We start from the raw sequence: 26192 nt of genomic DNA, 5'->3' as shown, positions 1-26192 counted from the left end.
TACCCGCGCACACGACAGGATCGGTGGCATCAGCGGCCGTCGAGGTCCAGCCCGACGTCCCGTGCGGGATCAAGCTCCAGCCAGCTCCGTGCCTTCCTCCCCCTCCAGCCACCCACCTCCTTCCAGCCAATCCACTCTGCAATTCCCCGTGTGAGTCCGTCTTTGTTTGTTCTGTCCAGGGAATAAGTTAAGCCTGTTAGATAAGCTAGTATTTTCACTGTGTCTCTGAGTTCTTCTGTAAATTATTTTATTATCCTTCCTTCTTCCTTGGTTTCTTTGGTCCTGTAAATAGCAAATAAATTATATTCGTATTGCAAACCCTTTTTGTCTTCTTCTTCTTCTTCACATCCATGTCGCCTTTGTCTTTTCCCTATTGAATATCTGTGGTGCGATTTTGGCCAACGTTCAGGAATTGGGTTAGTCGGGGTAACTGTTCGGGCACGGCGGCCATCCGCTCGGCAAACAACATCCTAGCCGTGTCCGTAACAAGTGGTGTCAGGAGTGTCGGATTCGGACCTGAAGTGCTTAGCGCGCTCAAATTACGAGTGGCCCAAGGAAAAATTGTATTTTATAAAATCCTAAATTTGAAAGTCGCGCCATGGCTGGTCAAGGCGACGGGATGCCGGTGGGAGAGATAGACGGGGTAGAATCGACCCAGGACCTCGGGGAAATGTATGTGGAGGAAAGGGAGGAGGAGAACAATGGCAATGTGGTTGAGGGGGTTTCAGGCGCGCAAAATGGCGCCCTCGCGCACGAGGTTTCAGGCGCGCAAAAAGGCGCCTCGCATGAGCGCGCGGTAGCCGAGCCCGCTGTATCAGCGGGCTTTAACATGCAGCCGTTTGACATGCAGCACTTCATAGCACGGTTTAGCGAATACATGGCAGAGTCGAAGTGCGACAACGAAAAAAGAAGCAGGGAAATGAAAAAAATGGGTGAGCAAATGAGGGACGAAGCGAGGGCTGATAGTGAGCAAATGAGGGCCGAAGCGAGGGCTGATAGTGAGCGAATGAGGGACGAAGCGAGGGCTGATAGTGAGCGATTGAGGGGCCAAATGGGAGCAATGAGGGACGAAGCGAGGGGTACCAGTGCCCAAATTGGGAAGATAGACAGCAAATTTGAAGGGTTAGACAAGAATTTTAAGGGATTAGACAATAAATTTGAGGGGTTAGACAACGGGATAAAAGAGGTAAAGAATGGGTTAACGGGGTTAGAAAACACAATGGACGGCAAATTGAGGGAAATAGGGGAGCAATCCGCCCGAGAAATCAAACAAATGGGGAACCAAATAGAGGAGGTGAAAATCGGGCTGGAAGGTAAATTGGATGCTCAGAGGGATGAATTAGAACAAATGAGGGCGGCATCTACTAAAGAGATGGAGGGGATGAAGGAGGAGATACGACGAGGTGTAAGCGAGGAGGTCTCGGGGGTACGCGAGGAGGTAAAGCGAGGTGAGAAGCGTATGGAGAAAGAGGTGAGGTATAATACGGCTAAGTTACAAGGGGGAATAGAGGACCTGACGCAGGAGGTGGAACAGCTGACGGTGGGACAGACGGAATTAGTGGAGCAGGTACAAAGGAACACTGCGGTACTAGGAGGGTTAAAGGTGACACAAAAAGAACTAAAAGACGACTTGATAGCGACGAAGAGGGAATGTCAGATGGTACGTGAGGGACAGACAACGAGGTTGGACGAGGTGACAGAAGTAATGGAGACAAAGGACCGGGAGGTGAGGACGCACATAGAAACGGTCAAGGTAGCCTTAGAGGACGAAATTGAGGAGACGCACCGGGAAATAAAAGAGGTGAAGGAAAAATTAGAGAAGGTGGAAGAGGGGGTGAGTGAAATTAAGAAGAGACGGACGGAAACTAAGAGGGAGATAAAGGAGGAGGTGATGGAATATGTACAAGGTCGGTGCTCAAATCGTGATGGTGTGCTCGCCAACCAAATAAAGAGTTTGCAGGTGGCGAAGGAGGTGCGGAGACGAGGTGCCAAGGTGAGTGGCGATATATTCGGAAATGTATATGATGTGAGGGGAGCTTCAGTCGGCTTGGGGGTTGATTTGGATCCGGGTGTTCGTGAGAGGCCGGTGGTGAAGCGTGGGACAGGTATGGTGTGCGAAAGAGGAGGTGTGCGAGAATGTCTGACTCTGGGGTGTGTGAGGAAAAAGTGCACGCCAAGGAGTGAGTGTGCTGTCGAGAGTGAGTTGGTCGTAGCGCGTGTGCGGGGGGGGCACATGGAAGCGCGTCGTAGGAAGTGTTACAAGGGATGTAACGGAAGCATGCACGCCTGTGGTGAGTGTTACGGAGGAAGTAACGGGAGAGTGTGCGCAAGAGGATGCACGAGAAAGGTGTGTAACGGACGGGTGCATGGGGAAAGAGTGCACTGTCAAGAGTAAGGGAGGATGCACACCTGTGGTGAGTGTTACGGAGGGTGTAACGGGAGAGAGTGCGCAAGAGGATGCATGAGAAAGGTGTGTAACGGACGGGTGCATGGGGAAAGTGCGCTGTCAAGAGTAAGGGAGGATGCACACCTGTGGTGAGTGTTACGGAGGGTGTAACGGGAGAGTGTGCGCAAGAGGATGCGTGAGAAAGGTGTGTAACAGAGGAGTGCATGAGGAAAGAGTGCGCTGTCAAGAGTGGTGGTGAAAGTGGTAAGAGTGACACGGAGCGTGAGTTGGTTGTGGCAGGTGAGAGAGGATGTACACCTGGAATGGAAGGATGCGCACCTGGAATGGTAGAGCGCGTATGGGAATGCACACTGGAATTGGTAGTGAGGCACGTGATTGACTGTGCAAGTGAGAGCACACCTGTGGTTGTCACAGAGGAGGTGACCGAGGAGGGGGCGCGAAGAGGTGTGTTGGTGAGGTGTGTGAACGACGAGTGTGTGCAAAGGTGTGTGGTGGTCAGGTGTGTGACAAAGTCTTCAAGCGGATTGAGTGTACCTGGGTGTGGCAGGGAAGGTGCAATGACAAAGAGCATGGAGACGGCTGGATGTATGAGCAAGGAACGGGCTGCGGGGTGTAAGCATGCGAATGGAGCATTGACGCTAACCGGGTTAGCGGTTAGAGCGACGTATAGCTGAATCGGGCCTTCGGTGCGAACCGGGCAGCTTTGCGTGCTGCGGGGACCCGCGGCGGTTTCGAAAGAACCGCCGTGCGAGATCCACGCCGGGCCGCGCTTTGAACGGCCGCGTCCGTGCTCCACTAAGCGGAGCGGGCGGCCCTGTAGGAAGGGTCGTCACGACAACCCTTTGTGGTTGAGGCGTTCCGGCAGGTCGAGATCGGGCCATTGGACGGCTCTGTGCCGAGATGGTGAGTGGGATCTCGGCCCGGGTTAGGCTCCTTCCCTGCACCGAATGCCGGGCGTATCCAACCGCTGGCACCAAGCAACCCGCATTCATTGCTCGGCTTTACGAAGCCGAGTTTTGGAAATGAATTGGCGCACCAAGAGGCTCTGGTGAGTAGACGTGTGACGAGGATAGTGTTTTGGCCCCGAAATTAGGAAAACAAAATTTGATGATTGCCAAAGGATTGGCAGAGTGATGATTGGTAATGGTAGAGTGATTGGTAGTGATTGGCAAATTTTTGATTGGTTGAAATTTGGTGCGCAAAATTGGTAGTGGAAGATGCCCGATGTGGTGGGATGGCAACTCTGGTATAGGGGAAATTTGGTATAGGGGAAATACGAATTTGGTATAGGGGAAATATGGGGAAGACGTGACATTAGCGACGAATTTGTAAAGGTGTAGATTTTGTAAATATGGGGTAAGGGCAAGGGTAGAGTAGGTGACAGGGGGGGTGACGTACGGTAGGGACGAGCTTTTCTCCGCTCCGTCTCCATACGCACCTCACCTTGCATTGCCTGTATTGATGTGTACCCTTGTGACCTTACCCCACGCTCATCTGTCTTTTCCCCCCTTTTGTCTCCCACATGAGGACCGTGCGCCACTTGGCACTGAGGGGAGCGTGCGAGAGTCCGCGATTGGGCGCCCGAACCTCTCGCAACCACAGCTGTCTGCATCGATGCACCACCTTATGGACCACATATCTGTGGCTGAGCACCACTTATGGACCCCATGGGTTTGGGCAAGGCCCCTCTGCTGGAACCGGCCATGAAGGCCCGAAATCTTGCTGGCGGACCTTGATCACAGGGCACCGATGCCCCACAGGTGAACCACACGTAGTCGGCCCTGTGGGCCATAAATAAATAAAATAAAAATGGACACGTTGGGTGCATTTTATTATTGCAAATACGCCGCCAGCAAAGAAGATGACAACACCTGGAAGAAAGCAAATAGCCAGCAGAGGGAGCCGAAGAGCAAGAGACCACCAGCAGGGTTAGGGGTTGTTTGGTTATTTTTATTCATGAATTGTAGTGACTGTGCACCGATTGGTGCTAGAGGGTGCTTTGGTGCGGTTTTGGGTGCTTTCATGGTGCATCGATGCAGAGCAGACTGTCTCCCCCCCAAAAGAACAATCACAGGTCCTGGGTTACGTTTTGTAAATAAAGCCGAGTCATTGTAAATAATGCGCCCCCACCGTAAGTGTTTTTTTTATTTTTTTGGACCACAACCATATGGACCATATGGACCACAACATTTTTTTTTTTTATGTGGTCTTTTGGGTCTTTAACAGTCTTCAGGGTATTTTGGGTCTTCAGGGTAGAAGACGACAGCTTCCATATACATATACAAATACCATATACAAATATCAATGCATTATCCTTAACAAATTAAATTACATCACTCTTGTGCTAATACATGTACTAAGGGAATAACTATTTCTAAGCTATACAATCTTAACCCCAAGAAGCCATTTCCACAGCAATGGCCTTCAACTCTGCTGTTGAAGGTTCCTCCCTCTCCCAAATGTTCCTTTTGGCCTGTTGCGTCCTGATCCGTTCAGTGTACAAGTACTGGCTCTTCCATGAGCCTCGACTGTATATACGAAAAAATACAATGCTAGGTTATAACTAAAAATTACATCTATCTAGCTTGTATGTATTCTCTTAACTCCCTTGTTCAGAAAATCTGTTGTAGTGGGATCCCAAAATGGATGATTATGGCCACATGGAAGATAATTCCACCATTGTCCTGCAGAAGCTTTGTGGCTCACTAAATTTGCACCATCCTGGCTTTATTTTTATAGTTGTATATCTTGCTTTTACATATTGGATTACAAAACGCCTATCATCAAACAAACAAACAAACAAAAACTTTCTTTTATATATATATAGATTATAAAAAAACAAAAACATATATATATATATATATATATAGATTATAAAAAAACAAAAACATATATATATATATATATATATATATACACATACGTGCATATATATATATATATATATATATACACATACGTACTTACTTTTTCTACATGCGAAATTTGCATTTATGTTTATTTAAATTATACAATGGACTACAAAATGTAAATGTTTCATGATATTTGTTATATTCTATCACCTTTATCTATCAATATTGTTGAAATTAAGATCAAATAGCTGTATGTTGAAATATGTTGAAAAGGTCAAAACTTTACATGGGGTGTACTTACTTTTTCAAGTGACTAGTTTAGAAGAAAATAACGATCTTTTCAACTGCTCTTACAGAAAATCATGTCAGGGCACGCAAGTAATCTTTGATGACGACATTCCAGGAGCAGAAGAAGGTGAAGGAATCAAAGATTTCAGGGGTTGGAACAGATGAATGCATACATTTCAAAATGGCGGAATTATTGAAAACTACACTCTGTTCGAGATAATGCATCACACGACAGCATCTGTAAAAATGTACCTTCTCCAATGCAATTAAGCCAGTCAGTTCAAAGTGAAGTGCTGGAAATTCTGTACAATAAATCATTTTAGAAGACGGAGATGCAATGAGCTCGCCTTCCTTCATATGCAGCACCTTGCAGGAGCGCTGTGGTGCTGCTGATGCAGTGCCCGCTTTCAGTTAAAGCAGGACTTTGGAATTTGGCAGGGGTGCAATAGCTTGCTTAACCTTTGCAAATGGCACCGTGGGATCTTTAATCTCCATTAACTAATGCTGGCAGACGGGATGCTCAGTTTAATGTACCTCAGAGGGATGGCAAACACGTTTTTTTTTGTTTGTTTTTTTTTTGTATACATAATCGAGGCTCGTGAAAGAGCTAACATTTATTTCACAAACAAATCAAACAGACAAACAAAATATATACAAGGAGGGAGCGGTAGACAAGATGGGGAGAGAAGGGGAAGCACACAAACACAACATTTGAGAGCAGGGACATCGGGAGATGTGTGGGAGGGAGAGGGCTTGGGGGCAGGAGGCGTGGGAAGGGTGGGGGGGGGTGGGAGAAGTATAAAACACAAGGACTTCCAGGACAGAAGTTGGTATTTCAAAAAAGTGGATTTGGGGTGAAATAATGATGCCTCACCCTGCCTGCAAAACAACAGCATGACAGTTTATAGCTAAGTCAGGATTCGAACCAAGGCTAGACAGATTGGAGTGTGCAAACCTCTAGGGTCTAGGCTATCCTACCAGATATAATGAGCTGCATTGATGAGATCTGTGTGTTTGAGAACTATAATATTGGTTGTCTTGTGAATACATGTAAAAAAAAAAACAACAATAAAGTGAGCATTTTGTTAAAGGTACTTTTAGAATTTAGATAGTCTGGAAACCTTGTTTGAATGTGAGGAACAACAGAATAAAGCTGTAATGGTTTCATTGGTCCATCCGCTCTAGTCAAGAAGCAATGCTTACAATTATATATTTTTACACGTGTCTAATAGAATACATTTGAATATTAATTTTCATGTTTTATGTCCCTCTGGAATGTGTTTTGTTAGTTTGTTGTGTGCTGAAATACTATTTTTTTCTCTGGAAATTATTTTCCACTGAGAGACAAATGATTTTTCAATTACTCAAACAAGCAATTAAGTTTTGAACGATTTACTATGACATTGGTAGATTGTAGGCAAAACATGATGCTGCATATGAGATTTGAAATACAGACCCCTGAACCGTGAGACATGTGGTCACACAGGAACAGCAAACAGGCTGACCCAAACTGTAATGTTATCAAAGTCATACAGCATTGCTTTGACATGCAGTTAGCACTTTACAGTAATGGTAAAACTAAATTCTGCAAAGTTATTTATGATGATATAATTGGAAGTGCTTGTATCTGGATTACATCATAATTTGTAATAAGGACAAAAGGACGTTGTGGTCACAAGATTAAGCATACATGTATCTATACAGAATTCCAACTTAGCGTAGAAGGTTTGGATACATATTGTCATCTACCTTTGGGCTGCAGTCTGCTACACCCTGAGGAGGAGCTCTTAATAAAGCAAACTCCAACAGGCAATTGGGTCATTTACCTGGCTGATTAGCATCTTAAGATATTTTCTGGTTCCTATTATCCAATCATTTTTTTACTTAAAAAAAAAATTACATTGCAGTCATAGTGTTGTTGATTTGGATGTGGATAATAATAAATTTCAAATTACAAAAATACATGTTTTAGAAAATTTTATTCAAATGTCGTATCATACTAAAATACGCAATGTGGTGTCTGTCTGTCCATCTGACGATTTTTGACTGCGATACATTTGACCGCGATTTGATAGATTCAGTCGTTGCTTATCCAATCTCAACCAAATTGACAGGAAGACTAAGGGTCACACAATGAAGATTGTAACTAACTAGGGCATGCCCGTACTATATCTATATCTAAAATTATATCCCCCCCCCCCCCTCTATTTACATGAAATGGTTTGGTCCAAAGCGAACGGCTTGCGAGTACGGTGACAATCCCCCCCCCTCTATTTACATGAAATGGTTTGGTCCATTCGCAAAGCCAAAGCGAACGGCAGTTACGAATCGCAGTTACGATGAATCGCAAAGTAGTTTTAATTAGTTTTAAAACATAGTTTAACGCCAACATAGTTTGCCAACGTGAAATAAATGAATACGCTCTCAAATGTGCCGTCCGAGGCAGAGTCTGTTCGGCACGTTCGGCACACGTGATAACTCGCTGCTCTCTGATTGGTTGAATCGTTTTTTGGACATAGCTCGGTAACTACTTGTCCGATTAATATGAAACCTTGAAAAGGCACATCCTCGGGTCCCCAGCAATATACCTGGCAAGTTTCAAGTATATCGGACCGGTAGTTGTCGAGAAACAGCGGTCGCATACACACACACACACACACACACACAGACAGAGATTAGTGGAATTATAGATAGATTAATTTGTCCCCCTCCACCAAGGGGTTTCCCCCCCAAGAGAGCTTCCCCCACCAGCGGGGTTTCATGTTGAGGTGTATATCTATGTTAAGATAGCTTTATTGTGACGTTTTCTAAGGATGCTTCTAATAACAAAACTAATGATAATAGCATAATGCTAATGTTATTACAAAACAATAGTAATACTAATAATATCCCCTTCCACAAGGGGTGTTTCCCCCATGAACAAACGCCATGTTAACGTGTATAAATAGCTTATATACGCCATGTTAAAGCGTCTTTGGGCTTCTTGAAAAGCGCTATATTGTGGCGTACACGAAAGCCCACTGGCGTGGTGACATCATTCCGCGCACCAAGTGTGCGGCGGCCACGTCCAAGGGGTAGGCGTGGCCTCAGGCTTTACACCGTGCGCGCAGCCCGGAGCGCGCCAGTGCTACAGTGACCTCTTTGGAATAAAGAACTATAAACTTACCGCGTTGTCCGCTTCCTCCTTGGTAGCAAGTCACGCGCGTAGCACTGCGTGCTTTATTGGTGACCTCCGACATTCGAGTCAGCCGTCGCTGACTACCCGAAACCGCCGCAACAGTGGCGACCAACGCGGTCTCCATCAAACTCCCCGAATTCTGGGAGTCACAAGCTGAAGTTTGGTTCCTGCAGGCGGAAGCCCAGTTCCGACTTCGAGGCATCACGGTGGACGAGACCATGTACTGCCACGTGGTCGCCGCCCTCGGGCCCGGCACAGCCACCCGCGTCGTATCGGTCCGAAGGGATCCACCTGCCGACGGCAAGTACGAGGCGGTCAAGCGTCTCCTCCTCGCCACGTTCGGCCTTACGGTGGACGCATGGGCCGATCGCCTCTTGGACCTCCCCGAGATCGGGGACACGCGACCGTCGGTCCGTATGGATCATATGCTGGCGCTCATGGGCGACGAAACCCCGAACGCTCTATTCCGGGCGTTGTTTCGACGCCAGCTGCCAGCACGAGTCCGCCTCGCTTTGGCTGGTTCCGCGTTAACGGAACCCCGTGCGCTCGCTGCTGAGGCCGACAAATACTACGCGGCTTTGGACACGCAGGCGAGTCTTGGCGCGGTTGAGGCTCCCGAGGCTTTCCCCGATGCACTGCACCTCGTTCCGCCGCCACGCCCCGCCCACCACCACCGCTGCCGCCGCGAAGAAAACCGCGGCCTCCGACGCCGCAGCTGCCCGCCTGGTGTTTCTTCCACGCCAAGTTCGGCCACGAGGCTCGGCAGTGTCGCCCGCCGTGCTCATTCGGCAGGTCGGGAAACGGGCTAGCCGGCGCTCATTGGCAACGGTGAGCGTCGGCAATTCAAACAGCCTTCTATACATAACGGACACCTTGTCCGGGTGCCGTTACCTGTGCGACACGGGGGCGCAGGTGAGTGTCGTTCCTGCCGGTACGTCCGACAAGCACACCGCGAGCCGAGGTCCCGCGCTGCTTGCGGCCAATGGTACGTCTATACGCACGTACGGAAAACGCTGTCTCTCCCTGCGGTTCGAAGGTCATGTTTTCCGTTGGTCGTTCGTTACGGCCGACATGCCCATGGCACTGCTCGGCGCGGACTTCTTATGTGCTAATGGATTACTGGTCGATGTAAAGCGCAGAAGGCTTGTCCAGGCTGAGACGTTCAGCTCGCTCGCGTGTGCGCTGCCCGCCTCATTGAGCAGCTCAAAGAGCGGCTCACCGAGCGGCTCGCCGAGTGGCTTGCTGAGCGGTTCCGTTCCGGCCAGGTTCATCTGTACGCTTCCGGCAGCGGACGAATTCGCCCGCCTCCTCGCGGGTTTCCCGGCCCTCACGCGGCCCACCTTCTCGGCGGGGACCGTCAAGCACGGGGTGGAACACCACATCCCCACCACCGGGCCACCGGTCTACGCCCGGGCACGCCGCCTCGAGCCGACGAAGCTCGCCGTAGCTAAAGCGGATTTCGCTATGCTGAAGCGGCTCGGCATCGTGCGGCGCTCCGAGAGCGTGTGGGCGTCCCCGCTCAACATCGTGCCCAAGCCCGGCGGGGGATGGCGACCGAGCGGGGACTACCGACGCCTCAACGACGCCATCACCCCCGACCGCTACCCCGTCCCCCACATCCAGGACTTCTCCGCCCGGTTGGCGGGGATGTCCTTATTTTCAAAGGTGGACCTCGTACGCGGCTACCATCAGGTCCCTGTCAGGCCGGAGGACATCCCGAAGACGGCTGTCATCATGCCATTCGGGCTTTTCGAATTCCTTCGGATGCCCTTCGGTTTGAAAAATGCGGATCAGGCGTTCCAGCGCCTCATGGACAGCGTCTTGCGCGGCTTGGATTTTTTGTACGTATACCTGGATGACATCCTCGTCGCCAGCGCGTCCCGCGAAGAGCATCTTCACCATCTCCGCACGCTCTTCGAACGTCTGGGCCAGCACGGCCTGATCGTGAACCCCGCCAAGTGCCGGTTCGGTGTCGCTGAAATCTTTGGGGCACCGTGTCACCAGGCACGGGGCCGTCCCCCTACCGGTCAAGGTGGAGGCGGTGAAGGGGTTTCCGCGCCCCCGCACGATCAAGGGGCTCCAGGAGTTCCTGGGCATGGTAAACTTTTACCATCGGTTCCTGCCCGGCATCGCCCAGCTCCTGCGCCCCTTACACGAGGCCCTTCGAGGGAAGCCGGGCAAAGGTGACGTTACCTGGACCGAGCAGATGGACGCGGCGTTCTCGGGCGCGAAGCTCGCCTTGGCCAACGCCACCATGCTCGCGCACCCGGCGCTCGATGCACCGATCGCCCTCACCTCCGACCCCTCCGACTACGCGGTGGGCGCGGTGTACAAGCATTGGGTGCATGGAGCTTGGCAACCGCTGGCGTTCTTCAGCCGGAAACTTCGCCCACCCGAACGCCGTTACAGCACCTTCGACCGCGAGTTGCTTGGGCTTCACCTGGCGGTCAGGCACTTCCGCCATCTGCTCGAGGGCCGTGTGTTCACGGCCTTCGTCGACCACAAGCCGCTGGTTTTCGCGATGGGCAAGGCCGCCGAGCTGTGGTCGGCCCGGCAACAGCGTCACCTCGCGGCCGTGTCCGAGTACACGACGGACATCCGGCACATCGCGGGAAAGGACAACCCGGTGGCCGATTGCCTTTCCCGGGCCGTCGCCCACGCAGTCCACCTTGGCATCGACTATGCCCGGATGGCAGCGGACCAGGCCCTGCGGACCGCCGTCACGCCTCCGCGTCACCGAGGTGCCCTTCGACGGCGCGGGCACGGCCCTCGTTTGCGACGTCTCCCTCGGACGGCCTTGCCCCATCGTGCCCGCAGGCTGGCAGCGCCAGGTTTTTGACGCCATCCACGGCCTGTCCCACCCGGGCACGAGGGCCTCCCAGCGGTTGGTCGCCGACAAGTTTGTCTGGCATGGCCTCCGGAAGGCCGTCCGCGGCTGGACCAGGACGTGCCTCGCGTGCCAGTGCGCAAAGGTGCGCCGACACACCCAGGCCCCCTTGGCCCCGTTTACGGTGCCGGAACGTCGGTTCGACCACGTCGCGTGGACCTGGTGGGACCTCTGCCCCCCTCGCGGGGTTTCACACATGTCCTCACCATGGTGGACCGCACCACCCGGTGGCCGGAGGCCGTGCCTTTGGCGGCGACGACGGCGGCAGACATCGCGCAGGCGTTCATCGCCACCTGGGTCGCCCGTTTCGGCACCCCCTCGGACATCTCGTCCGACCACGGCCCCCAGTTCACCTCGGAGCTCTGGGCCGCGGTCGCGCGGGGGCTCGGGGTCCAGCTGCACCGAACCACGGCCTACCACCCCCAGGCCAACGGCCTGTGCGAGCGATTCCACCGCTCGTTGAAGGCCACGCTCCGGGCCACCCTCCGCGACGGCGGCTGGGTCGACAGGCTCCCCTGGGTCCTGCTGGGCCTCCGGACGGCACCCAAGGAGGACCTGCGCGCATCCATGGCGGAGTTGGTCTTTGGACAACCGCTGCGGGTGCCGGGCGAGTTCCTCCCTGACCCCACGGCACCTTGGTCCGCGGCGCAGGAGTGTTCTGCGCTGCAGGAGACCGCCCGGAGGTTCGCCCCGGTGCCGACGGCGCACCACGGGCACCCTCCTACACACGTCGCCCCGGAGCTTCGCACCGCGGAGTACGTCTTCGTCCGGCACGACGCCCACCGGACACCACTGCGGCCCCCGACGACGGGCCTTTCCGCGTGCTGGAGACCGGGGTGAAACATTTCACCCTGGACATCGGCGGCACTCCTGACCGGGTCTCCATAGACCGCCTCAAGCCGGCCCACCTCGACGTGGACCACCCACCGCCGGTGGCTCGGCCCCCGCGTCGGGGCTGCCCCCCTGCGGGCGGACCCCCGGCACCGCCCAGCACCGCAGGCACGCCGCCCCCCGGTCCGGCACCCATCCCGGGTACAGCCGGGGGCATCCCACCTGGCATCCCTGCACCCCGGACGCCACCGGTCGCCAGAGGGCGCTTCGGCCGGGTCATCCGTTTGCCCCGCAAACTGGCCCTCCAGGTGCGCGGGAATTCTGGGGGGGCGCGTGTGGCGTACACGAAAGCCCACTGGCGTGGTGACATCATTCCGCGCACCAAGTGTGCGGCGGCCACGCCCGAGGGGTAGGCGTGGCCTCAGGATATACACCGGGCGCGCAGCCCGGAGCGCGCCAGTGCTACAGTGACCTCTTTGGAATAAAGAACTATAAACTTACCGCATTGTCCGCTTCCTCCTTGGTAGCAAGTCACGCGCGTAGCACCGCGTGCTTTAATATAAAATAAATGTATTATTATTATTATTATTATCTTTTTGTGGGAGCACCCCTACCAGAAGTAGAAATATTATAAACCACAAACACATGTGATTACCTTTTGAAACAGTCGCTAATGCTGTTTATCACTAAACAGAAAGGGAAGAAACCCCAGATGTGTTCAGTTTCCAAGCAGATAGCTAGCACTTGTCAAGCTAGCCGTTCCTTATTAGGGATTTTGAATGGGCGCCTCATGGTGTGAAAGGAATGGTTATTGTTATTGATTCTTCAACAAGGAGCATGAGGAAAACTTTCCCACTTTTTTTTGTATATATCATGTAGGCTAATCCAGATTTTGATAATTCCCATTATTTTAAGAGCTGATGGCAAATGGTCATATATTATAGTTTTGGGGGTGCTGAATCCATTTCTGCAACATATAAGTTTGTATCTGTTACGGTTAACCTATTACAGGCCAAAATCAAAATGTCCACCACGTTATCTGAAACTACTGGCAGTGTGTTCAGTACATTTGTTCTAGAGATGATATGAGTATGGTTTCACCTTGTGATTGCTATGTTGTCGCAAGTTTTCATGTTCGTGACATGTTAAGCCTTTAATTTGCATCATGCCAATGCCAAAAAAGTGGGACTATGAAATGAAACAATAAGCAACAGCATAAAATGTGTTTTTTACCTCTAATGAAATTGCAAAAGGGACTCCTCAAAAACTACGTTGATGGGATTAAAATAGTGAAAGGCATATTAGATAATGGCTGTCAAATGTTCAACAGTCCTGCTATAAGGTTAACCTACAGCTCTGTACCATTTGCACATCGTCCTCTAAGACTCGTTGCTGCACTTCTCGCTGCTAATTCTGCACTTGCAGGCAGCTGTACATGGCAAACATGACTTTTTGCTCTTGCAGCGAGCAGTCATGCACATTGTTGTGCTGCCACAGCTGCTCAACAGCTCCATACATGACTCTGGCTCCATCCATGACTCAGCTCCATACATAACTCTGGAATTGGAGGAAGTGACATCAGGACCGGCGCTAAAGAACTGGCTTGCAGCTTCCATCCTATGGTCTCAGTTAGGGTTACCTCAGGATACTGCAAGTGGGCTTGTCTCCACACTAATGCCTGGTAATGGGAGAGTTAGATGTGATCCCTTAAGGCATCACTTGTGGGTGGAAGTCTGTCCGGTGTGTGACCTTTGATGAACATACTCGCTCGTGCATTGTTCATGCTGGCACTGTTCTGTGCCCCATGCATCTCATATTTCTAGTTGAAACTCCTCGGCATATTTCACTGCTTCTCCCAGCGTATTGACAGTACCCTTACCAAGATATTTCAGCAGATCATGGTGCCGCTGAAAAGGTTTCCAGCTTGCTTTCTTGATGTGTCCAGCAAAGAATCACCCCCCTATCAGAGCATGAAATTCTGGGACTAGCTCCAGGACAGCTGAATCCATCTCCGATGCTCGATGAGAGTGTGGATTGGAACATACTTTCTCTGCTTTGCTATTCCAGCTTTGAGCCAAACACGGGAGAAACATATTTTTGTAGTGGGCTATCAGCAACACCAATACATCAGTGTCTCTTGCAGCCATTACAATGCTTGTTGCCTGACTGGCAATGCAGTGAAGAATGATTCGTGTGACGGCTTCTTCAAGGCGGGCCTCCAGTTTCTCTGTAGTGACCTGTGGGTCAGAGGTTTGACCTGTATTTCATGGCTGAAGCCACCAGCAACCACAATTGTCTTGTTGCTTGGCACCTTTAAAGAATTTAAGGAACAGGAATAGATCCAGCTCTGCTTTGTTGTCCTGATGAGCAAGAAAAATTTCCCACTTGACTGGAAGAGGAATATTCCTGCTCTCTATCAGCCTTCTGATGGGCACCGACCCTTGGGCATGCCTCTTGCGGGTACCACCCTTGATGGAAACCTCGTAGTATCTGTCAAATACAACATCAATCTGCTTGAACGGCATCCCATTCTGAAGGACAGCCTCGCCAAATGAATCAGCCAAGTGTCCAAAGGTAGCAGCTTTCTGAGGTTTTCCAATTGCTACAAGTGCTTGTCCATCGATGATCAAAGTTGGGTTTTCTTGAAGATCTCTTGCTTCAAGCACAGAGGGACAAGCGGTTTCAGCAGTCATGACTTGAGCGAAGATTGCCATGGATGCAGACCGACGATCACCATTCATTTCTGCCAAAGCATGTGGGAAAGGCAGCAGCTCATGGTTGAGGATCTCATGGAGATTTACATCCCACCCAGCTTCATAAGCCGTGATGAGATGTTGGAGAATCTGACGGTCTGCTTTGGCAATTATCATTGCTCCACCTGACTATTGTGCATCAAACAGGGACGGAAAGGTAAGAAACTTGTTCTTTGGAAGATTGTCTCTGAATTTGGTGTTTCTCATGTCACAAGGCAAAAACGCCTGTCTGTAACAAAGGTATTCAGCTGTTCTCGACCTTTCCTCTCAGCTGTCAGCAGGTCTTCTTCAATCTCCTTTGTTTTCAGGTCTTTGTTTGCAATATTTTGCAAAGTTGGAGGCATGTCACTGGAAAACATGTTGAAGCTCTTCAAAGTCGTCATTGGACGATCTTCATCTTTGTTGTCTTGCTTTTGTTTGCCTTTCCTGGATTCATTGTGCATGAGGGCATCATCCGATCGAAGGCCAAACGCTTCTCTTGTTTCAAAGGCCAGGTGAGATCTGAGATTGTAAGAGAGTGCCCATCTGCTCAGTGTCTGAAGATGTCTTTGTGATCCCAATGATGCCTCCACCCTTTTTGCCCATTCCCTTCAGCCATTCCTGACTCTGAGCATGATCCACTTGATTGAACTGTGGAGTCGCATATTTCACGACAAAGTTGCCGGCATCAAATTCAGCCTTCACTTCTGGAGGAAGCTGGAGCATCTCATGGAGGAAGACTTTTCCCCAGAAAGCATAGTTTGTGTGGTTGTATCTCATGAAGAAGTGTAGCATGGCCTGGAAGGCATACAGGTGTAGTTCCCATATTCCATCTCTTTGAGCTCTGTTGAAGAGGAGAAGCATCTCAACCATTTGCATGTAACTCCTGTCTGTTGTTGTTGGTTGTCTTTTATTTGTTGTTCTTTGTTCTGTTGTCTGATGTTCTTCTGTTTGTTTTAGTTTGTCTGTGCTCGGCACATTTGGCTGTGTTTGTTCTGTAAGTCTGTTGTTCTTTGACACTTAAGACTAAACACTGCTTCCATAATTATCCGATCACCAGGTCATTAATCTGCAACACAACCATACACACACACACACACACACACACACACACACACACACACACACACAACACACACAACGCAGACACAACACACAAAATACACATGCGACCAGCGTTAAGTTACATCTGCCATAATATAATCAGTATATGCTTCCGATCTGCTCGATTGCTATGTGTTAAAGGAAACAAAAACAAACTATTAAGACCTATACACACTTAAAACCTAGTTTGCTGTTAGTGTGAGTGCCACATTGCAGCATTTATACTTTTAAAAGCATTTACCACAGAAAATGACGGAATAATACCGAGTTTGAGCATCAGTCCTGTGCTGGCAGCCGTTTCCTTTTATTTAATTTTTCTACACATTACAGGCTGAATTTTTACTTGCATGTAATGGAAATAGGCACAGCACCCTTTAGACTTTCAGAAAATGATGCATGCCAGCTTTTCCTCAAATTTGCCATCATGATCACAATTTTAGGAAATCTGTGTTAGCCTTATTGTGCGTCAGGTTACTTCTTCTCTGCTGGTTAGTTTTCTTAACTTTTACATTGAATAGGGTTCCTCAAGGCTCAGTTATTAGACCCACCTCTATTATACCATTTGTATTCGCCACTTGATAACATAATTTGTCTATAAATCATTGTCTTTCATTATTATACTGATGATACACAACTCTTGTTTTTTTCTTATCCAACAAGTCCTACTTTGACTAGTTCCTTGTCCCTTTGCGTGCTATCAAACCATGGCTAAACACTAATTTCTTAACTCAACTGGGATAAAAATTGGATATAATTTTAGTCGATTCTCCAGTGGCTTTTAATAATAATAATAATAATGCATTTATTTTATATAGCGCTTTTCAGGAAGCCCAAAGACGCTTTGACAGAGTGCAAAACATAATGCATAGCAAAACATAAAAACAATTGCAAAAAAGAAGAATCAATAGGGAAATATTCAAAGCACAAAGGAGGGAGAAGGAGAGGAGATAGTTAGGGGTTAGATGCTGTGGGTTAAATGTTGAATGCAGTGTTGAACAGGTGAATCTTGAGTGATTTTTTTTTTTTTTTTTTTTTTTTTTTTTTGTATACAAGATCGAGGCTCGTGAAAGAGCTAACATTAATCACACAAAAAGACAAACCGACACACAAAACACAAAAAACAAGGGGAGCGGCAGACAAGATGGGGAGAGAGGGGGAAGGACACAAACGAGAGGGGGAAGAGGGGGAAGGACACAAACACAACATTTGAAAGTGATGTTTTGAATGTGGTGAGTGAGGAGGAGTCTCTGATGGTGTGAGGTAGTGAGTTCCAGAGGGTGGGAGCAGCGATGGAGAAGGCCCTGTCCCCCCAGGATCTGAATTTGGTCCGGATGGGGGGGGTCAGGAGGTTGGTACCAGCAGAGCGGAGGTTGCGGGTGGGAGTGTGTCTGGAGAGGAGGTCAGCCAGGTAGGATGGGGCCAGGTTATGGAGGGCTTTGTAGGTCAAGAGGAGGATTTTGTACTGGATTCTCTGGGAGATGGGGAGCCAGTGAAGCTTGTAAAGGACGGGGGTGATGTGGTCACGGGTCCGGGAATGGGTGAGTAGACGGGCAGCGGAGTTCTGAATGTATTGGAGTTTATTGGTGATTGTTGAGGGTGAACCATAAAGGAGGCTATTGCAGTAGTCCAGACGGGAAGTGATGAAGGCATGGATGAGGGTTTCTGCAGCCACGGAGGAGAGGGATGGACGGAGACGGGCGATGTTTTTCAGGTGAAAGAAGGCTGTCTTTGTGATCTGTTTAGTGTATTTGTCGAAGGAGAGGGTTTGGTCAAAGATGATGCCAAGATTCCGGATGTGAGGGGAGGTGGATACTGGGATACCATCGATGTTGAGGGCAAAGTTATGGGTGGATTTTATGAGCGTTTTTGGGCCAATGATGATTATTTCAGATTTATCATAGTTAGGTTTGAGGAAGTTGATTTGAAGCCAGGATTTTATTTCAGTGATGCAGTTTGTCAGGATAGAGTGGGTGGCGGTGGAGATGGACTTGGTGGAGATGAAAAGCTGGATGTCATCGGCGAAGCAGTGGAATTGGAGACCATGACGGCGGATTAAGTGACCGAGGGGGGACAGGTAAAGGATGAAGAGGAGGGGGCCAATAACTGAACCTTGGGGGACACCTTGGGGGAGGGGAGCAGTGGGGGATTTGCAGTTATTGATGGAGATGAACTGGCGTCTGTCAGAGAGGTATGATTTAATCCAAGAGAGGGCAGTGCCGGTAATGTTAAAGGTGGTTTCAAGTCGGGTGAGGAGGATGGTGTGATCGATGGTGTCAAAGGCGGCGCTGAGGTCGAGGAGGACGAGAATGTTGAGGTTGCCAGCGTCAGAGGAGAGGAGAAGGTCGTTGGTGATTTTGAGGAGAGCAGTTTCAGTACTGTGGTTGGAGCGGAATCCGGATTGGAATGTTTCATACAGGTTATTGGCAGAGAGGTGATGTTTGAGTTGATTGGCTACAGCGCGTTCCAAAACTTTTGACAGAAAGGGTAGGTTGGAGATGGGTCTGAAGTTATTTAGGGTGTCAGGGTTTAGACCAGGTTTTTTCAGAATGGGGGTAACAGCAGCAATTTTGAGGGACGGTGGGACAATGCCTGTAGACAGAGAGGAGTTTATTGTTGCAATGATAAGTGGAGAGAGAGCAGGAAGGGAGGCCTTGACAAAGCTTTTAAGAATATCCAAACTTTTTCATTGACCTTGGTTCAAAATAAACATTTCTACTGACCAAATCTATAATTTTTCAATTTATATAGACTAGTAAAACCATGCTGGATGTGGTTGAGTGAAAAAGAGGAAGAGGCAGGCCTTTTATGTGCTGGATAGATGGGGTAAAGGCCACCACCAAGCTCTCTGCCAGAGCTTCAGGAGGCAGTGCAGGAAAGGGATGTTTGGAGAAATCTGATCATAAATGTCACCAGAAGTTGTATATGTCTTGGCGGAACTCGATAACTAAGTCATACCCGCTTCCTGCGGGAGCGAGAGGATTTCAGAATTGGCAGTTTCCTCACTTGCAATGCCCGCTCCCTCCATCAGGGGTTAGTGACTCAAACCACCAGCGCTATTCCATGTGTCGTCGTCTCCCCAAACTCACGGTGAGTGGGAGGTGGAGGGAGGGGTTATTTAATGCCCCTGACCTGACCATGGGCATGCCAAGCACAAATGCAAGATTTGGTGGTGGTTGGCTAAGCCATTTTTGACTCCATAAGGATCACCCATACAGGTATTCCTTTTTTTATAAAGTAGGATAGGATAGAATTCAACATTAAGTATTGATACTGCTTAGTCATATTCCCGAAAGATGTAACTATGTATTACAATGTACCAGTTACACATGTTGCCAAAGTCAGTTTTTGTGTCGATCAGAGAAGGGCTGCCACTTTGGTTTGCTCTTTAATCATTCCTTTAAACACTCTTTTGCTCTTTAAACGTTAAAGATGAATCATCTATAAAATCAGGCTTGCCAGTTATAAAGACTAATAATTGAGTTATAAAGACTTGCTTCATCATACATTGCTGATCTTTACACTTCTAATCCGACACCATTTCTGTGTTCTGCGCATCTTCATCCCCAAACTGTGCCTTTTACAAATTGAAAATGGTCTGTGATTGGTCTTTTTATTGATTTGCTCTTTGGATTTTGAACTCTATCTTTTATATCCCTTCTGCTCCTACTCCTTTCTTAAAACCTACTTTTAAGACTTAGCATTTGTTTTGTTTTACATCGACTATTGGGTAGAGGTCTGCCTCTTCCTCTTTTGGGTAGTAGGTGTACCATCCTCCTTTACTCTAACTTTCATTTCCTCTTTGTTTTATTTATTTTCTATGTTATGTTTTATTTTTCAGTGAATGCAGTTTGTTTATCTTTCTCTTTAATTCTGTTCAGTTAATTGTAGTGTTTTTTTTTTTGAAAGGATTGAATGAATGAATGATCCTTTTAAGGCCATTTTCCCCGCTAGAGCGGGGGTTAGCCTTGCGGGCCCCATGACAATCATGGTTCCCTGTTTGAGGCAATGTTTTTATGGCTGGAATGCCCTTCCTGGCGCCAACCCTTAGTCACGCTCTTACGATGCGCAGGGATACGGTGTACCTATTCTAAACCGTGGTACACACCGGGATCATTCATCCCAGCAAGCTGGTACTCAATTTGCCGACCTCGGAAGGATGACAGGCTGAGTCAACGCCCCTGGTGTTAATTTAGCGATCGATCGGGATTCGAACCCAGGATCCTAGGATCCCAAGCCGGCACCCTAACCACTAAGCCAACACCAGGATGAAATTTGAAAGGATTGAATGTGAGGGAATAAAAGAATGAGTGGATAATTTTGATTTGATTGATTTGACAAAAACATAATTTGATTGATTCTTATTTTTCATCGACCTCTTCATCTCTTTCCTTTTCTTCTACAATGCATCGTCTTGTGTGCATTTCAATCTTGCAGTAACTCGGCTTGAATCATTTATGTGATCCTTGATATGGCAGGACAGCCCTCTGAACAAACCCAAGCACATTGACATAATTGATATTGCTTTGCAAGCAAGCACCACTGGCTTTACATTTCCCTTCTGCAAACTATTTTATATATTAAGACATATTGGTTATCCCTTCAGATTTTTTTTGTGAACCTATGTTCGAGATGCAAATTAATAAACAGCTGCAAATGTTTTTGCACTGTCAGTCCTAATTTTGATGCCGCATATTTTTTGTTGTTGGAGACCTAAAGTTTGAAGCCCTCTAATCAAGGCACAATTAATAGCATTCATTTGATCAACCTGGCCTACTTGCATCATTCTTTCATTTCAGGCTGGCTTTGTTGCAGCCACTCACTCGGATGCGTCATGAAGTTGAGACATTCCGATACCGTGCCATCTCAGACACCCTTCTCACAGTAAACCGCATGGAGCAGGCACGTACGGACTACCGTGGGGCACTTTTATGGATGAAGGACATATCACAGGAGCTTGACCCAGATACCTTCAAGCAAATGGAGAAGTTTCGCAAGGTATTCATGGTTAAGAGGGATGTCTTAAACATGCCGATTTGTGAGGTTAGTACCCGGCGCACACAAAGAGAAAAGCGGGGTTAAGCAATTTGTTCATGTCCATTTCTTTGATCTGAAGGTTTGATCTTCACAAAATGTCTTATTTGTTTATGACAGTCAGTTTATGATCAAGGAACAACTTATGTAAATTGAATGTTATATTTTGAACACAAATCAGAACATGAACAAGTTTGTCGTTTTACAGTACGTTGGCTCTGAATTCATCCCGATCAAACATGTGCAGAGGAGTGAAATACAATATTTCTCTGTCTGCCTCCCTGGCAGTCAAACAAAAGTGAAAATCATTCAAAACAGGAAACCTACTGTTTTTCAGGATGTCATAAGGGACACAAATAACAGGCACAAATAACTAATGCAATGTGTTACATAGGGTGATGTAATAGACTGGGTAAAATGACGGCAAAACCCGGAATTAATTAATTTTTACATATTGAAATATTTACTTAAATTGAATTACATACTTGAACACTGTAGAACACAAATCGCCTTCATAATACTTCCAAAACCCTCCATTTTTGCAGTATTTGGACAGGTTATACAGGGTGGTGTATCATATATGGAATAAGAGCCGTCAAGTGCAACTCCTCGGAAGTGGGCGTGGCATGTGAGAGGGTGCAGTGTTGGGGGTGATGAAGAGGCTGCAGATATAGCTGTGTATGTTTCCGATTGACGCTGCATTCTGTGGTGATCAATAAAGCCTCCATTCCCAAAACTGCGACTCAACATTGTCTTATTACAGTGTATAAGGGTGATGTATAAGACTGCTTCAGTAGTGCTAACCTTTTTGGATTTTTAAAACGATCGTTAAAATCATCATTTTATTAAAATTGGGAAGTATATACTTGAGCACTGTGCAGAGTATCATGTTCTATGAACTCTCTAATTAAATATGTGAAAGCTAATAAATGGTGAGGAATATATATATATATATATATATATATATATATATATATATATATATATATATATATATATATATATATGCCATTCTGTTCTACAATTATATAATTAATTGTGCAAGATTATTATCCAATTCTACTTTTGTTTTGTCTGACCTGGGATTTTAATTTTTCCTTTTAAATTGGTATATGTTTTTGATTATTTTTTTTCTCCATTGTGTGCACTTGTTATCATGTTGAACCTTCCACCCTTTGCTGTTTAGGTTTTTAATGAGCTATTAAGTTTACACAGAAATGTATTTGTTCCTTCACAAATGAATCATATGTTTAATGTTTGCATATTTTTTCATGGCGTTTCGTGCTCAGGAGTTGTGACCGTCTACAAGGCACTCCCTACAGATGTGACCATGCCACAAAGGTGGAAACCACACCCAGAATCACATGGTTGCTTGTGGGCCCTGATACAAAACAGTTAAGAGTAGGCAAACTACCTAATTATTCAGAAACACAACTTGTGTCACAATCCTGGTAATGAGAAAATATATCTATACATCATAAATCTAACCTTACCTTACTCATCCTTAACCATAGCACTTAAAAGAGATATGTGAATGAATGAATGAATGATCGTTTTAAGGCCATTTTTTCCCCCGCTAGAGCAGGGGTTAGCCTTACGGGCCCCATGACAATCATGGTTCCCTGTTTGAGGCAATGTTTTTATGCCCAGATGCCCTTCCTGGCACGAACCCTTAGTTGCCTCTTACGATGTGCAGGGATACGGTGTACTTATTCTAAGCCGGGGTACACACCGGGATCATTCATCCCAGCAAGCTGGTACTCAATTTGCCGACCTCGGAAGGATGACAGGCTGAGTCAACCCCCCTGGTGTTAATTTAGTGATCGACCGGGATTCGAACCCAGGATCCTAGGTATCCCAAGCTGGCACCCTAACCGCTAAGCCAACACCAGGCTAAAGATATGTCTTAAAAGACTTGTCTTAAAGTACTTAAAGTACTTATCTAGATATTACTTAAAGATAAAGACTTAAAAGAGATATGTATCAGTATTAATTATTTCAGTTCATTGCAGGGATTATTTATTTTAAAGCTCAAACACCACACCTCATCAAGAGCTGTGCAGAAAGATTTGACAGTATGTACAACAGAAACAGGCATTACAAATTTCATAACAGAGGCATTTGTAAGGCAGATTTTGTTGTTTCTAATGCAGCCTGTGGTTGCTGGTTGCATCATTTCTGCAAGCGTGGCTGTGCCACTGATACTGTGCCTCTGTTGCCAGTAAGCTGGTACTCATTTGTGGGTTGTATGATGTCTTCCACTTATTAATGATGGATTTCACCGTACTCAAAGAGATAATGAGTGACTGAAATTTTCTTATAACCCTCTCCTGATCGATGCTTCTCCACCACTTTATGTCTGACGTCTTTGAAAGATCCTTGGTTTTCATGTTTGCCTTGCTGGTTGACCAAGAGAATTGCACCTTAAAACTCCTTAGATAAGTGGAAGAGCTTAATTTTTAAGTTAAACCACTGATTAAATACAGGTGAAATTTATTACACTTTTTTGTAACCTTTCAAACAAATAATTTGCTCCTAAAGTGATTTAGGGTTTATTAGGCAAAGGGGTTGAATACTTATGCAACTGAGAATCATTAGATTTTCTCTGTTAATATAACGTGTTCACATTTTATCTGAAGTTTTCAGCTTTATCACTTTGGAGTAGTTTATGAAGACTCTATATTAAGTTTGATTTGAAAGCATCATGAAATAAGCTAAGATGGCATCAAAATGTGAAACGTTTGGAGGGGGTGAATACTTTTGCAGGTCACTATATAAACTTTTACACTGCACGGGGTATCGTGTTGTATGAACTCTCTCGTTCATTTCGTTTTGATCTCTTTACATACATCTATCAATTTGGATATTGTTATGCACACTCTGCTTTTTGAAGTGAAAACAGTAAAGATAATCTCTCAACTTTGCCTTTTTATGCCAGTTACCTTCCACTCTGGTAACTGCTGTAAAATTATTTCTGCACTATCTAAGCTTTCTTGAAGATAACTTTGGAATGGCCACAATTATTGTTTTGCATGAAAATGTACTGGGGATGCAGTCTTTAAACAAGCTAGGCTTTAAACGGCATTTTATAGCAAGATTACAGAAAGATCTGAATATCTATCAATATGTTTTGAGTGGTGTACTTGTTAAGTATGTATTAGTAAAGAAGGTAACAATTGGATAAAGCATTATTGTTTCACCCCATGTTTCATTACCTCTGCCACCGAAGGTGGACGGAGGTTATATTTTCACCCCTGTCTGTTTATCTGTTTGTTACTTGCAAAAATCAGAGATTTTTCAAGTATATTGGTTGGTCGTGTGCGTTATTCTGGCTGTCTGTCTGTTTGTTTGTCTGTTTGTCAATCGCCTCCAGGCCACAATTTTCAACCAATCTTCACGAACTTCACGAAATGTTACAGTTCGTCATAAGCAAAGTTCTAAATTTTGCAAAGTTCGTCTATCGTCTAAATTTCGTCATAACATTGTTGAAGTTCTACATTCATCAATTTTCATCCGACTGACTTGGAATTTGAAGAGGATTTGCAAACCAGGACAATCAATTCAACCACCAATTATTTTGAGGTCAACATTGGCCAAAATGTCAACATAGGCCAAGTTTCTAAAATTGTCAATTTTCATCCAATTTACTTGATAATTAAACAGCAATTGCATAGTGCATCACTGAATTGGGAAACCAACTATTTCAGATCAAAAGGTCAAAGGTCAACTCGAGGTCAAACTTTAAAAATTCTCAATTTCCATTTGAAAAATCATCGATTTTCATCCAATTAACTTGAGAATTAAACAGCAATGGCATAGTGCCTCACTGAATTTGGAAAGCAATTATTTTTAGGTCGAAAGGTCAAAGGTCAACTCAAGGTCAAACTTCTAAAATCATCAATTTTCATCTGAAAAATAATCAATTTTCATCCGATTGATTCAAGCGTAGTCAACGTGTGGCCCTGAATGGGTTTCTCTCATCTCTTCTTCCTGTTCAGGCTGGAGTTCCCCAAGGCAGTGTTCTGGGCCCTGTGCTTTTTCTGGTCTTCATCAATGATCTCTCTGACTCTCTTGAAAATCCTCTCTATCTCTTTGCTGACGACTCTACTCTCTGTCGCTCCATTCTTCATCCCTCAGATCGGCAGTCTGCAGCCTCCTCACTCTCTGCAGACCTTGACAAAATCACAGACTGGGCAAACAAATGGAACATGTCTTTCAATCCTGACAAATCTCACACTCTTACGATGTCTCTCCGAAAAGACCGACTGGACAACCCTCCCATCCACTTTCTGAATAATCCTCTCCAAGAAGTTCTGTCACTCAAGCTTTTGGGTCTCACTATCTGCCATGATCTTTCCTGGAAAAACCACATTTCAAATCTGGCCTCCAAAGCCAGTCGCCGACTGGGCATCCTCCGTCGTGCGAAGTCCTTCCTTGGCACACCTGAGCTCCTCACCACATACAAGGCTTTCATCTGCAGCTCAATGGAATACTGCTCTCCCCTCTGGGCTGGTGCTCCTGCCTCACACCTAGCTCGCCTTCGCGCTGTTGAAACCAAAGCATTCAGAATCATTGGAATCTCCCGCGATGAAGCTAACTCCAAGGGCCTCTCTCTCACTCACCGCAGGCAGGTTGGTGGTCTTTCCGTCTTCTACCGACTCCTCTCTGGCCTTGCCCCCCCCAGCTCTCTCTGGGCTCTGTCCCGCAAATATTCCTACAGGTCGCACAAGATCTGCCTGCAACCCTCTTTTGGTTAAACTGCCAAAATCAAGACTCTCTGCTCACCTTCACTCCTTCATTCCTGTTTTCTCCCGCCTCTGGAACAAACTCCCTCACTCTCTTCAATCCCACTCCATCCTCCAAGTCTTTAAAACAGCTGTTC

General features: G+C 47.0%; 1 protein-coding gene across 4 annotated transcripts in view; it reads left to right on the top strand.

Moving 5' to 3' along the window:
- Positions 1–26192, top strand: part of LOC137435217 (islet cell autoantigen 1) — a 118679-nt gene that overhangs the window by 49571 nt on the left and 42916 nt on the right. For 3 of the 4 annotated variants that reach the window (XR_013624657.1, XM_078785189.1, XM_068128802.2), the window contains exon 6: positions 21076–21274. Coding sequence is in view for 3 of the 4 variants with exons in the window: in XM_078785189.1 (XP_078641315.1) it covers positions 21076–21274 (199 nt within the window). In the remaining variant the exon portion in view is untranslated. Of the gene's footprint in view, positions 1–21075; positions 21275–21855; positions 22041–26192 lie in introns of those variants that run through there. The other variant, XM_078785194.1, reaches the window with a different exon arrangement.

The sequence above is a fragment of the Myxine glutinosa genome, chromosome 1, assembly GCF_964187855.1.
Source record: "Myxine glutinosa chromosome 1, kmMyxGlut1.1, whole genome shotgun sequence".
Taxonomy (NCBI): Eukaryota; Metazoa; Chordata; class Myxini; order Myxiniformes; family Myxinidae; genus Myxine; species Myxine glutinosa.
The sequence above is the reverse complement of the archived record's forward strand: the minus strand, read 5'-3'. Positions and strand labels throughout refer to the sequence as shown.